We start from the raw sequence: 15,038 nt of genomic DNA on the forward strand, positions 1-15,038 counted from the left end.
AAAATTATCGATAAATGTAGATTAAACCAAACCTATGACATTTGGCAATCTTAAAACTGTCACGTAAGTAAAAGTATTGATTAATAATGTCAAAATAGAAAGAGTGTACGAAAATAAATTGTTGGATGTGATTCTGGATGCCAAAATCTGTTGGAAACCCCAAAACAAAAATAGTGCAGAGTATTGGAGTAATGGGGAAAACAAGGTGTAGCAGCCCGATTGAATAAAGAAAAGTCGCTCTCTCACTGATGTTGTCTGTTTATTGTCCGTTACACCTTCACATTGCCTTCACAACACCTTCACAACACCGTAAGAGCTAGAACAAATAAATTAACATTATTGGAGTTTGAAAATAATTCACATACACGAAACAAAACAGTAAAATATAGCAATAAATCACTAAATGATTACTAGCATTAATATAAATGCCATAAATTGCTCAAAATTAAACTAACATATATAAAACAATCATAAGGACAAGATACAGTATGCTATGTAGCATTGATTATACAAGTGCATAAATATACATGAACTATACCTTGTACTCCTTTCCAACCAGGTGCTAAAAACAAACAAAAAAATACTACAAAATAAAAAATAAACAGCGACTAGATGCCTAAATTCACTTTTAGATGACCTTAACACACTATTATTCAGATGTGTGAATCCGTGACCGCATGGTTCCGTGTCTCCGTCTGTCTGCAATCTCCGTATATGCGCGCTTCCTGCGCGCGAGCGATCTGTTCGCATTTCCGGCAAGCCGCCTTTCAAAATAAAGGTCTCTATAGGTTAAATAACTAAAAGTTACAAAGCAAACCTCCAAATATATAATAAACTAATAAACCAATTAAGAATATAACATATATATTAAGATAATATTAAGAAATATTGAATTACGATAATGTCAGAATGATATATCAATGCCCAAAACTAAATAGAATAACTGAGGGTTATTTATACTCCCACCAAATCATTAGTGACCATGAATCTTAAACTTTAATCACAAATGATTTCTAAAAATAATTACCCATGTTTAAGATTAGATGTAAAGGGAAAACTGAAACGTTTCACTATGAACTGCCTAAATCAAAGGATATGTCAGGAAGTTCAGGATGCCTCCAGCAGCAGGACCAGCTTCTGTACTGGGCGATCAACTATTGAAGGTTTGTTCAGACGTTTACCATCCTTCCCCAGTTTTCTGTCTCCAAACCGTATCTTGGCTCTTCTCACCAAGCCATCCTTGTCAACCACTGTCTCAATAACTTTTGCCAAGCGCCACTCATTCCTGGGCAGACCGTCTGCCTTCTCCAAGACTATATCTCCAACTTGCATGTTCCTTCTTGGTGTAAGCCAGCGTTGCCTTGTTGCAATGTTAGACACATACTCCTTCTGCCAACGGCCCCAAAATTGCTCTGCCAAGTATTGAACATGGCGCCATCTTTTGCGAGCATATACATCTTCTCTCACAAACTTTCCAGGGGGCGGTAGAGCTTGGGTAGTCTTCAAAGTGAGCAGGTGATTTGGGGTAAGGGGCTCAGGACTCTTAGGATCATTCAGATTGTCTACTGTGAGCGGTCGGCTATTTACAATCGCCATAGCCTCGTAGAAGAAGGTCCGCAGGGAAGAATCATCAAGCCTTCCAGAAGATAAGGACAGAGTGGAATTAAGGACACTTCTCACAGTTCTAATCTGTCTCTCCCAAACTCCTCCTGTGTGACTTGAGTGGGGTGCGTTGAAGACAAAGTCACACTGCTTTCCTGCTAAGTATGTTACGAGACGATTTGTGTCAATCTCTGTCATGGCCTTAGCAAACTCATTCTTGGCTCCAATGAAATTACTGCCTTGGTCGCACCTTATTAGACGAACTGCTCCTCTAATAGCGATGAAACAGCGCAGTCCGTTGATAAAGGCGTCCGTGGACATGTCATCCAACATCTCAATATGGATGCCTCTGCAACAGAAACAGGTAAAGAGAAGTCCATACCTCTTGTACGATTTACGGCTTTGTTTGGTAATGAAAGGACCAAAAACATCCATTCCACAGTAAGTGAAAGGAGGGGATGGATCTAAACGCTCTGAGGGCAGGTTGGCCATTTTTTGCTCTTCTGTGGGCCTGCGAAGCTTGCGACATCCCACACACCGTCGTACAAAGGAGGCTACCGCCCTATTTACTCCTGTTATCCAATATCCTCTTGATCTGATCTCATTTATAGTCAATCCCTTTCCTTGATGTTCAGTTTTCTCATGACAATCGGCGATCAGAAGTTTTGTAAGATGGTGTTCCTTTGGAAGAATGACAGGATATTTAATGGAGTAAGGTACAGAAGAATTACAAAGCCTCCCTCCCACCTTGAGCAATCCGTCATGGTCGACAAAGGCATCTAGATTGTATAACCTGTTGTTGCGTGAGAGTTGCTTGCCCTTACAGAGTAAGGCTATCTCTTCTGCATACGTCTGACTTTGTAAGTCCTTGATGATGATGGACTTAGCATCCTCTCGTTCTGCCACTGTACTGTGGTCACTTGACTTGTCCTTCCTGACTCTACGAAGCAGACGCGCAACTGCTTGAATGACCTTGGACCATGAAGACAACCTTGTGAGACGGTTGGATAAGCAGGAATTTTGTACCGTTTGCGTGTTCAGTGACTGAGCCTTCTTGACCTCTGGGTCACCAATTGGAAGTTGTGTGTTAACATCCACAGGGGGAGCTATTTGCCTTTTCCACAAGACATTCGGTCCTCTGAACCAGCTGGAAGCGACAAGATCATCAACACTCATACCTCGTGATGCATAGTCGGCTGGATTTTCATCTGAGGGAATGTATCGCCACTGTTGAGGACTTGTACTGTGATGAATTCTCTGAACTCGATTTGCGACGAACGTGTGGAAGCGGCGAGCTTCGTTGTTTATATAGCCTAACACCACTTGAGAGTCAGTCCAGAAATATGCCTCTGCATCTGCAAGGTTCATTTCTTCCTTCAACATATCGTTCACTGCCACTGACACTACCGCAGCAGTCAACTCTAACCGAGGGATTGTCGTGACCTTAAGTGGTGCTACTCTAGATTTTGCCATGAGCAAAGAACAATGAACATCACCTTGTTCGTTCTCAAGCCTAAGGTATGAGCACTGGCCATATCCTTTCGTGCTGGCGTCTGAGAAGTGATGGATTTCTCTCTTTGTGATTCTCTGAAATCCAGCAGGCACAATACAACGAGGCACCTCAATCTTCTCTAAGTTTGCAAGATCTGCCTTCCAATGCTCCCACCTTGGCCGCAAACTATCAGATAATGGATCATCCCAGCCCATGCCATTTACGCACATTTCTTGCAGAATGGCCTTCCCTTTAAGCAAGAATGGCGCAAGAAACCCTAGGGGGTCGAACAATGAGGCCACTACGGACAGTATGCCTCTACGAGTCGCTGGTTGGTCCTTTAGGTTGACACGAAATCTGAAGTTGTCATCTTCCAGATGCCAGTAAATGCCTAAAGCTCTTTCCAAAGGCTGGTCAGTGAGGGACAGATCGACAGCTGTAACGTCCACAGCACATTCAGAAGGTGGTATACTCTCCAAAACTGCCTTGTTGTTGGACACAAACTTATGCAATCTCAAACCTCCTAGTGCGCAAACCTGGCGAGCTTCTCGCGCAGACTGGATGGCCTTCTCTGCACATTCAAAACTGGAGACGCCATCATCCATGTAGAAATCTCGCATTATAAATTGTGAACCCAGGGGGTACAGATGTTCACCTTCTCTTGCAAGATGTTTCAGTCCGTAGTTAGCGCATCCAGGAGACGACGAGGCACCAAAAAGATGTACTCTCATGCGGAACGTTTGAGGCTGAGAGTCCAAATCTCCATTTCTCCACCATAGAAATCGTAAGTAATCTCGATCTGCCTTGTCAACGTGGAACTGGTGAAACATCCTCTCAATATCACACGTCAATGCCACTGGATACTGCCTGAACCGCAAAAGAATGCCAGTAAGGCTGTTCATTAGGTCGGGGCCTGGTAGTAGATGGTCGTTCAAACTGGACCCCTTGTACCGGGCAGAGCAGTCGAAGACTACGCGCAGTTTCCCTGGCTTCTTCGAGTGATACACCCCGTGATGAGGGATGTACCATTTTTCACCTTTCTTTCCTTCGTCCATGATTCTTTCTGCGTCACCATTCTCGATCACATCTTCCATGAACTTCACATAATGATCTCTGTACTCTTGGTCCTTAATTAATCTCCGCTTGAGATGTTGAAGTCTCATGACAGCAAGAACCTCATTATCTGGAAGATAAGGTCTTTTCTTGAATGGAAGGGGCATTTCCAAATGTCCATCCTCGTTCGTTTTGATGTTTTCTTCCAGTTTATTCAAGAATATAATGTCCTCTTGAGACACCACTTTTGTGTTTTCTTTAGTATCCCTGAAATCTGACTCCAGAACCTTGATGACATCAGCTGGTGTTACAGAAGGAATCTCCTTAATAGATACTCTATGACACATACTAACACCGCTTTGCGACTCATGTGTCAAGGAAGGGCCCACGATGCTCCATCCGAGATCCGTGCGAACACCATATGGCTCATTGTCTGCTCCAAGAATCACTTCTCTGGGTGCTAAAGCTCTGGGACAGTTATATCCTAATAATAGACCAACCTCACAGTCTTGAAGCAGGGGAATCCTGTCTGCCAGAGGAGCAAGATGTTTCCAACACCTGGCAGTCTCACTGGTGGGGATGTGAGCGCGATCCACAGGGATACATTCCTTAGTGTATGCAGGGGGGAGGTCTAGAATTACTGTAGAATTGAAACCTCTGACTCGAAGACCCGAAACTCTTTCACTTGATATCAACGAATCTCTTCCAACCATGGTGGTGAGCCTTAGTGTCACTGGGCATGAGTCAACCTTTAGACTTTGACTTACTGCATATTCGACGAAGACAGTGTCGCTTTGTGTGTCTAACAGAGCATAGACGAGTCTCTCTGAGGTGGGGTCATTTTGTGAGGACAACCACACTGGCACGATCATTGAGGTGTTAGCAGATGCACATCCAGATTCTACACTTAAAGACGTCGTCGCTACCCTTTCATGCGTGTTCTCTGGGCTTTGAGCAGGGGAAAACTTCACCCTCCTAGTGAAGCTGTCATCATGTAGGCAGGTAGGATGTCTTCCCTTGCAGATAACACAGTTATGTCTGGAACGACAGTCTCTGGCACTGTGACTGAGCTTCAAACATCCGTAGCACAGCTTACTATCTTTTACGAACTGTCTCCGTTCTTCAAGAGACCTTGCAGAGAATTTAGAGCAATCATGAATTTGATGTTCACTGCTTCGACAGAACAGACATGGTTTAAATACCTTACCAGTGTGCTTCGGATCCTCATTTTGTGTGATTATCTTTGTGTGGAAGACATTGGCTTTGTTCTTACTAACCTTGAGGTTCTGTTTATCCTTATTAGCTTCAGAAGCGTGAAGAGCATAGAAGGAAGTGACTGGGTTGCAAGCTACCTCGGCCTCAAGTGACATGAATTTAGCGAAATCATGGAAAGGTGGGAACTCTTGAGTCTCATTTAGTGTTTGCGTAGCTTGGCGGTTCCAGCGGGCAGCCGCCCAATCAGGAAGTTTACTGACGAGTTTTCTATTTTCCTCACAGTCATTCAGTATTTCCAGTCCCTTAACATGAGGCATAGCGTCTTTACATGCATTCAGGAAGTCTGAGAAATTTCTGAGTCCTTCAGCATCCTTGGGCTGGATTCTGGGCCAGCATGCAAGTTTCTCACGGAATGCTCTTTGTACGATGAACGGCTGTCCATAGCGATCTTGAAGTCTTTTCCATGCATCCTTGTAGGCTTCCTCATCATTTCTGTAAAACATGCCTTCAAGAGTTTTCCGAGCGGAACCAGTGACATACTTCTTCAAGTAGTATAACTTATCTGCTGAGGAGATGTGTCTTTTGTCGATGAGTGATTGAAATGAAGCCTTCCATTCAATAAAGTGAATGGGGTCACCACTGAATACTGTAGGCTCTGGCATAGGAAGTCTGTTCAGCGTTATACTGTCTTGAACAGCCTGTGCAAGGTAAGACACATCCACATTGGTAGTTGGCGATGATGCTTTTGCATTGAGTGTTGGCTCAATGGAGGATGAATACACTTGTGTGGGAATGCTTACAGGTTGCTGCGGCACGTCATTCTGATCATCAGACGAAACTTCCCCCTTGTCATACACCTTTAGTCTGGCTCTAGCTGCTCTTACCTCCTTTACCGCTAGTAATCTTTCATACTCACTCTTTTGAGCATCAAGTTCTCTTTTTTGCCTTTCTTCTAGAAGTTGTATTCTTTCCCTTTGTTCCTTTTCCTCCATTATTGCTGCATACTCTGCTTCCTTTGCTGCAAGCTCTGCTTCTGCCTCTATTCGTTTAGCCATCAGTATTGAATTTAGTGAAGGTTGACTTATGGGTGTGCTTGACTTGGAGCTGATACGCGAGACTGTAGAACCGTAGACGGAGCGAGCATAATCTCGATCAAGCAATTCACGAAGACGCTCCTTTTTTGTTTCAACATCCAGGTCTCCATCAACACCTGAGATCCTCTCATAAGCAATCTTTACTATGTCCTTCGTCACAGCATCACAAGCATCGATCCGTCTTCTTGTATCAGTGGGAGGAGTAACACAACTACGAACTCTCATGTATGCGTTCATCACATTGTCTCGTTCATTTTCCAACGTGTCTATAAGTGTTGCTAGCTGACTCTCAGAAATATCGGTTTTCAGCTGCTCTCTTGCCTTTCGAGCCTCAGCCTTCCATTGCTCATATGAGTGCATGAGCCTTTTCTCTGCCTTTTGTGACTCCTCTCTTTGATAAGCAACCATCTTTTCTGTAGGAATTCGTTTACGACGAGAGCGACGTACTTCATCTGTCTTTACACCATCAGAATGATCTTCTATCTCATCGTCTGTATCACTGCTTTGCGAAGGTTTTGATGCCTCCATTTCTTTCACAGGAGTGCATGACTTAGATGCCTTGTCTGTCATCATTTACATCAGCAAATGGAATAAATAGGAAAAGCTCTTACTGTAGCAGCCCGATTGAATAAAGAAAAGTCGCTCTCTCACTGATGTTGTCTGTTTATTGTCCGTTACACCTTCACATTGCCTTCACAACACCTTCACAACACCGTAAGAGCTAGAACAAATAAATTAACATTATTGGAGTTTGAAAATAATTCACATACACGAAACAAAACAGTAAAATATAGCAATAAATCACTAAATGATTACTAGCATTAATATAAATGCCATAAATTGCTCAAAATTAAACTAACATATATAAAACAATCATAAGGACAAGATACAGTATGCTATGTAGCATTGATTATACAAGTGCATAAATATACATGAACTATACCTTGTACTCCTTTCCAACCAGGTGCTAAAAACAAACAAAAAAATACTACAAAATAAAAAATAAACAGCGACTAGATGCCTAAATTCACTTTTAGATGACCTTAACACACTATTATTCAGATGTGTGAATCCGTGACCGCATGGTTCCGTGTCTCCGTCTGTCTGCAATCTCCGTATATGCGCGCTTCCTGCGCGCGAGCGATCTGTTCGCATTTCCGGCAAGCCGCCTTTCAAAATAAAGGTCTCTATAGGTTAAATAACTAAAAGTTACAAAGCAAACCTCCAAATATATAATAAACTAATAAACCAATTAAGAATATAACATATATATTAAGATAATATTAAGAAATATTGAATTACGATAATGTCAGAATGATATATCAATGCCCAAAACTAAATAGAATAACTGAGGGTTATTTATACAAGGCATGTATTGAGTAAAAAGGCACTTTATATTTTGTATTTTGTATTGTTCACAAAACCACGTAACACACATTAAGGTGGTTTTGGTACAAAAAAAGAGCAATTAGGTTAGTAAATAAAGTAGATACTGAGCATACTGTAGGCTATGTAAAATTGAATTCTATAAAATTTAATGATCTGGTTAAATTTAGGACTGCATAATAATCTATAAAGCAAAAAAATAAACATCTGCCGGGAAACATAAAACGACTATTCACAGACCGGGACTCGGGTTATTTGAGGTATTTAAATTTGTTTAAGTTCAAAATGATGTGTATTGGTGCTTTTGAGGTTGCTCAAACCCTAAACCAAACCCCCAAAAGAAAGTGAAAGTAAAAACTTTTGACGTTGAACTGTGACTGTTATCTCAGAGACGAGGAGAGCGGTTCTACGCGCTGATAACGGTAGGCTATAATATAACGGTCTTATTTATTTTCTTAATATTTCTCTTGTGCCCCTTAGCCTAGTGAAAAATGAGAAGAGAAGTAGTATGTGTCAAACAAGTGGTTTTTGAAAAGAGGAAGCAAATCTAGCTAATCCTCTAGCCATATTTTCCTCGCTGTTCGTCCGTTGTGTGATCCGTTATACAAAGATTAATCCAACAAGTGTCGTGAAAACATTCTCTGACTGGTGTAAACAGTAGCTAGCAATAGCAATGAAGGAGGCTAATACTGTCTCTTTTTCTTCATCTTTTTCCCCCCCAAATATGACACTCTGTAAGATCCCTTTTCTGGAAAATAGTCGGTATTTATTTTACAATAAATTATAGTTCAAATAGGCTAATTAAATTAATCGCCTATTTTGGTTTGATGAGGATACGGAGCAATTATTGTGATTATTATTTATTTATTTTTATTTTTTATTTGTTTGCTGGTCTTTGAGAAACGTGAGTCGTTGTTTTGCACAACAGAATAGGAAAGACACTTAAGCACATGAAAATGTTTGTTGAAAACTCACACCGGGTGTTCGTGGTGAAATTAACCTTTTTCAGCAAATTAATACAAATAAATAAAACATCTCTAGTTAACTAGCAGAGCACTAATTTCGTTCGTTTGTTAAAAAAGAGACGATCTAGCGTTGAAATGTGTTGTTTTTGAAGCGATCAAAGTGCACGTTGACTCTGCAATCAGTGGCGCGGATAACCTGAGTGTTCTTGTGTCTTCATTCGGATTAGCGCTTTAATCCGTTACGGAGAATAGGCTATTCGTTTCAGTGAAATTACAAAGTAAAATGCACACAAAAGTGTCCTTGCTGCAGGGACCCTGCTTGAACCACTGGTAAACGTAATCGGGTTTAATGAGAAACAAAAGTAAGAAAAAAATATACGAGTGCAATACAACCCGGAACATCTGACACAAAAGTTCTGCCACTGAACCATTGAAGTGCACGTGTGTTCTCGACGGATCTATTCACGTGAAAATTCTTGCCACCATATTAGATCTCAATAAACGACAAATTAAATTAATTGGCGAATTAAATCAATTGGTGGGCATCGGTATTATTGTAGACCAGGGATAACATTTTTGACCTCTCTGTCTATCTTGGAGTAGGCTAGCTACTTTTAAGCCAATGTGTTCAAACTGTGATTCTAGTTAAGTGTCTGTTATCAACTGACATCACAACTTTTATATTTGCAACACAAACAGAAAATGCATGGTTTAGTTCCAAACTCGAAGCGTGAAATGTTACCGTCACCCTATAGGGTTAGTTGTAACATATACCCTGTGGTGAGATGTAACATTATGAGATCCACCGGGGTGATATGTAACATAATGAAATAAGGATTTTGACAAAAAACAACAACAAAAAAGCATCAAAAAACAAGGATTTGGACAGCTTTTTATTCAACACTGATTTTTCAAAATGTGTGTCTGTGTGTGTGTCAAGATCTTAGTCATAGTAATTGGCCATTATTAATCTAATGTTTCATTGTTTAACATTATTAATGTAATGTTTAATTGTTGTTACAACTAGAGTCATATAGCCATGAACAGGCAAAACATTAGCACTAACAACTTGCATGAAAATATATACACAGACACACAATAAATGTAATTTAAATTTCATGAGTTTAACTAAAGCAGAAATTCCCATAACAACAACAAAACAAAAAAAGTAAAAAAAAGATACCTCAAAATTGTTCTTTCCACTCTAACATCTGCTGTGTTTGCACAGGACTCTACTTTATTACATGTGGAATAAGGACTAAACTGAGCATGTGCAAACCCAGATAGCAAACTGACATTGAATCAACGTGGAAACGACGTCTCTCATGACATTGAAACAACGTTGATTTGCTCATCGAATTAACGTTGAACCAACGTCAGACGCGGCATTCTTCAAAGCTAAATGAAATCGAAAATTGGTTTGCTTTCATAACGTTGAAACAACGCGTTGATTTCAAGTTGATTTTCCGTTAGTTTTGAAAGAATGACGCATCTGACGTTGGTTCAACGTTAATTCGATGAGCAAAACAATGTCAGATCAACGTTGTTTCGATGTCATATTTCCACGTTGATTCAATGTCAGTCTGCTAGGGAAGTGAATCAGGGGATTTATAGTTCCTGATTGGACAGATTGGAATTGTCACTTTTTGATCACTGCTGAGCACCATACGTACGATGTAGGCCTCCAATTGTATTACTGAAATGCTGGAAAGTATTTACAAGAACAATCTACGCCGTCATTGTGACAGACTGACAGTAAAATATAATACAATTTTAAAATATGTAGGCTAGTTTGGATTATTTTCTACAATACTCCATTAATCCTAATAAATGCAACTATTTCTGAAGTGTTTATTTGATAAAGAATACCATTTTCTTACAAGACGCAATGAAGCAGCTGCTGCTCGAGTGAATTATTGATTCTCTAGCCATTGTTATCAACAACTTCAGCACTATTGCCATGGACATGACAGAACCTAATAACATCGCATGTAAGAAGGTAAGACAGAAAGACAGACAGAAGCTAGACAGCCTGCTCTAGGTCTGCTAGCTGTTGCGTTGACAATAAATACAAAAATTAAGGAACATTTTTTGGCTTCATATCTCGAGAAAAGATGACTTTACCCGTAGCGTAAGCAACTTACGCAATATCCGTCCCCTCTTCTAGAGAACCAGGGTTAAATTGAGTTACTGAGTACGTTTTAGTTCGTGTTTTAGCTAAAGTCTTAACACTTATGAAAGTGTATTAAACAAAATGAAATTAAATTGTGGCAAAATATTCAACAATTGTGTTGCTTTTGCTCATTTTAAAACAGTAAAACAACACAAAAATGTATTTCTTTGAGTCTGACTGTTGTTGTGGTTATTTTGTGCCAGAGTTCACATCCCAGCCACAAGTACATTGTCCATTAAAGCCAAACCATAAAATGTGTTTTTTCTTTTCCCTAGGGAAACGCGATGGAATATGACTAACTGAAGAGTGTATCAGAAGCAATCACTTTTAAAATGAGGATTATACCGGTGATCTGTGGTTTGGTCCTCTTTATTTTTATACTTCTGATATACTTAAACAAACTCCTCATCCCCAAACTCACACAGAACTTACCCAAACCCAAACAGATCTACCCCAAACCCAAACAGATCTATCCCAAACCCACACAGATCTTCTCCAAACCCCCACAGATCCACCCCAAACCCACACATATCTACCCCAAACCCCCTCCGAAAGCATGTGGCGTTCAAGTGGAGGACGATCCTGGGATTAAAGTCGGGAGCCTTCACACATATGTGATCGGCTCTTATATGGATCATCGTTTCAACGTGAAACAGATAAAGATGATTGCTATCGTTCTCCGTGATGAGTTGGTGACGTACAGGTGTGTGATGTGCTGCGAAGGGAGGAACGTGACTTCACCAGCCGAATACACTATTCACTACGACCACTTTGGTTTTGAGTACGGCACTGCCACTATCACATGCCAGATCCATAGCTCGTGTTCGACACCGACGCATGTTGCGTTAACAGCCAGTGAGATCTCGGACAGCATAACATCCTTCCAACCCATTAGAAACAGAGATGGTTCAAAAGCCCCCCTCTATTCGTTTACAGTCTGCATCTCTGTCATGTATGACTACGAGAATGTGCTGGGATTAGTCCAGGCGATGGAGATGTTCAGACTGCTTGGTGCTCAAAGGGTGGTGATATATAAAACCAACTGTGATTCAGACATACAGAAGGTTCTGGACTACTATGTGAAAAGTGGTTTTGTGGAGATCATCCCATGGACGATTAAAAAGCACATCGATGTGTCTAATGGCTGGAGGAAGAGTGACTCACCAGGTCAGCTGCATTATTATGGGCAAATTCCTGCACTTAATGACTGTGTTTATCGTTACATGTACCAAAGTCACTATCTGGCTCTACATGACATGGATGAGTTCATTCTGCCTCTCAAGGTGAAGAGCTGGACAGATCTGTTGCGTGAGCTTGAGAACACGTATGGCACTAATGTGGGCTTTGAGTTTGAGAATAATGTATTCCCTTGCACAGCAAACCCTGATTATGAACAAAAAAAGTGGAAACATGTAAAGGGTATTAATATTTTAAAGTGTAAAGAGCGAGTTCCAGTCCAACCCGATATTTTCAACAATTTCAAGATTATAGTAAGACCTCAGCTAGTTCTGAAAGCTACTGTACATGGCCTGCTGGAAACTGTGAAACCTGAATCCCACACAGTAAGAGTGCAGAACTCTATCGCTCGGATGTACCACATGAAATTCCTATACCCAACGGACCAAAACCTTATAAGAGATGATCATGTAAATGACTATGCCAAAGATCTTGTGCCTGCTGTTTCTAGAGTTCTAAAGGACTGTGGATTCATCAATGAATGAATTGTTGCGAGTTACATTTGATTTAGAAGTATTAATAAAAATCATGAATGGACAGTCTACATGAGGTAAATTTTCTTTTCAAGGTCCTCTAGGAGCGAAGACTGTCTCCCTCCACCCAGAAAGTGTACATTACCGCTATCGCCGTACATCACGCAGTTGAGGGTGAGTCCATGGGGAAGCACGACCTGATCATCAGGAGCGAGGAGACTGAATCCTCCTCTCCCTCCTCTCGTTCCCTCCTCAGTGATTTTAACTGCCCTGCAGAGTCCCCCGTTTGAGCCTCTGCAATCAGTGGAGATTACTGTAAGTTCCTGTCAGTTAAGTCAGCGCTCCTGGTTGCATTGGCCTCCATTAAAGGGTTAGTTCACCCAAAAATGAAAATTAAGTCATTAATTACTCACCCCCATGCTGTACCAACCCCGTAAGACCTTCGTTCGTCTTCGGAACACAAATGAAGATATTTTTTATTAAATTTGAGAGCTGTATAACTACCACATTGGCTGCCTAAGGGACTGCCTCTTGACGGCCCAGAAAGTCAATGAAGAAAATGTTTAAATATCCCAAGTGACTACCGTGGCTCAACTATATGTTTATCAAGCGGCGAGAATACTTTTTGTGCGAAAAAACAAACAAAAATAACGAGTTTATTCGACTATTCCTTTTCTTCCTTGTAGGCCAGAAACGAGACTTCCTTAGATTTCCACGACGCATGCGCGAGAACTGAACTGAAGTAGATGAAAAAGATCGCAATTCTCGCGCATGCGTCGTGGAAATCTAAGGAAGTCTCGTTTCTGGCCTACAAGGAAGAAAAGGAATAGTCGAATAAACTCGTTATTTTTGTTTGTTTTTTCGCACAAAAAGTATTCTCGCCGCTTGATAAACATATAGTTGAGCCACGGTAGTCACTTGGGATATTTAAACATTTTCTTCATTGACTTTCTGGGCCGTCAAGAGGCAGTCCCTTAGGCAGCCAATGTGGTAGTTATACAGCTCTCAAATTTAATCAAAAATATCTTCATTTGTGTTCCGAAGACGAACGAAGGTCTTATGGGGTTGGTACAGCATGGGGGTGAGTAATTAATGACTTAATTTTCATTTTTGGGTGAACTAACCCTTTAAGAGGGTAGGGGACCTGCACCCATTTTCCGTTGACGAAGTGTGCCTGGAGTTCTGGCCGCCTACTCTCACATGATCCTGAGACCTCGGCCTGGATATGTGCCCAAGGTTCCCACCTCTCCCTTCCGGGACCAGGTGGTGAACCTGCAAGTGTTGCCCCTGGAGGAGGCAGACCCAGCCTTGGCACTTCTTTGTCCAGTACGCGCCGCTCCCCCCATGCTTACGAAGACAGAACGCAGTGCTTCAGGGCCTAAAAGCAGCTATTTGTCTGTTATGGTGGGAAGCTGAAGGAAGGCTGACACCACCGTCGGTGAATGTGAGGCAAATGCAGTGCTTTGGTGGTCTATGAAGGCGCTATATAAATGCAGTCCATTTACCATTTTACCATTTAGACAGCAACTGGACCCGCTCAGGTGTCTTTGTTTGCTCGCCATTCCACTACAGGGACGGGATACATTCGACATCAGAGACTATTTATAGAGAGACATGCCACTTCCTCAATCCTTAACACAAATGTATAAGGAAAACCCGTAACACCAAAGATGGCGGTTGTATGCACATGTCCCGCCTCTCCCGCTGGAGTGCTTTTAACAGTCAAGCCGGGAAAAACATTTAAGCCGATCGTCTGGTTCCACCGACGCATGCGCACAGTTGAGGTTTACAGCTGTTTGAAAAGGCGGCAGATTTGATATGCAGTGTATGTGTGCGTTGTGTAAATATCAGACATCCCAAGTCTCCCAGAAGTTCCGGGTGTCTCCCGCAGATTGATAGCGGCTCGCTGATGCCCGCAAATTAGTTCATCTCCCGGAATCTAGAGCGAACGAGCTAGAGCGCACACATACTGTGCGTTCAGTTGGACCGTAAGTGGACTGCGAAGTGGAGGGTATTTCGCCATCTTAAGTGAGATTCCAATTCGAAGGGAACGAAGATGTTCAGTTCGAAGGGCACTGCAAACGGCATAGGGAATAAGGGAACATCGATACATCACTTCACAGGAAGTCAGTGAAGTCCACTTCAACTGATATACCGTGTTCAGGGAGTAGGGAGCAGTGAACACTGCGTAGGGACCCTGTCGAATGGAACGCACCTATACTGTGTTTCAAACGCGAGAGAACCCTTGCGCATGCGTAGTAAAACTATAACCTGTGGGGAAAACACTGTTTTAAACCTTATTTTGGGGCAATGTCATCAAACTTTTTCAGCGAATTTTATCATATTTTG

The 15,038-nt window shown here is 41.6% G+C and overlaps 2 protein-coding genes across 2 annotated transcripts; one reads left to right on the forward strand and one right to left on the reverse strand.

Annotated features, from left to right (window-relative positions):
* Positions 1 to 212: 212 nt before the first annotated feature.
* On the reverse strand, positions 213 to 7,815 carry LOC120492801 (uncharacterized). Its single transcript, XM_089135261.1, has 3 exons — positions 7,400 to 7,815; positions 539 to 7,177; positions 213 to 316 (listed from the first exon to the last, which is right to left on the reverse strand). The coding sequence occupies exon 2, from the start codon at positions 7,027 to 7,029 to the stop codon at positions 1,108 to 1,110; it is 5,922 nt and encodes a 1,973-aa protein (XP_088991387.1). The 5' UTR covers positions 7,030 to 7,177; positions 7,400 to 7,815; the 3' UTR covers positions 213 to 316; positions 539 to 1,107.
* A 365-nt stretch (positions 7,816 to 8,180) lies between these two features.
* On the forward strand, positions 8,181 to 12,758 carry LOC120459929 (uncharacterized). The gene is made up of 2 exons (XM_039647418.2): positions 8,181 to 8,264; positions 11,256 to 12,758. The coding sequence occupies exon 2, from the start codon at positions 11,313 to 11,315 to the stop codon at positions 12,699 to 12,701; it is 1,389 nt and encodes a 462-aa protein (XP_039503352.2). The 5' UTR covers positions 8,181 to 8,264; positions 11,256 to 11,312; the 3' UTR covers positions 12,702 to 12,758.
* The last annotated feature ends 2,280 nt before the right edge of the window (positions 12,759 to 15,038 follow it).

The sequence above is a fragment of the Pimephales promelas genome, chromosome 10, assembly GCF_988280905.1.
Source record: "Pimephales promelas chromosome 10, fPimPro1.hap1.1, whole genome shotgun sequence".
Lineage (NCBI taxonomy): Eukaryota > Metazoa > Chordata > Actinopteri > Cypriniformes > Leuciscidae > Pimephales > Pimephales promelas.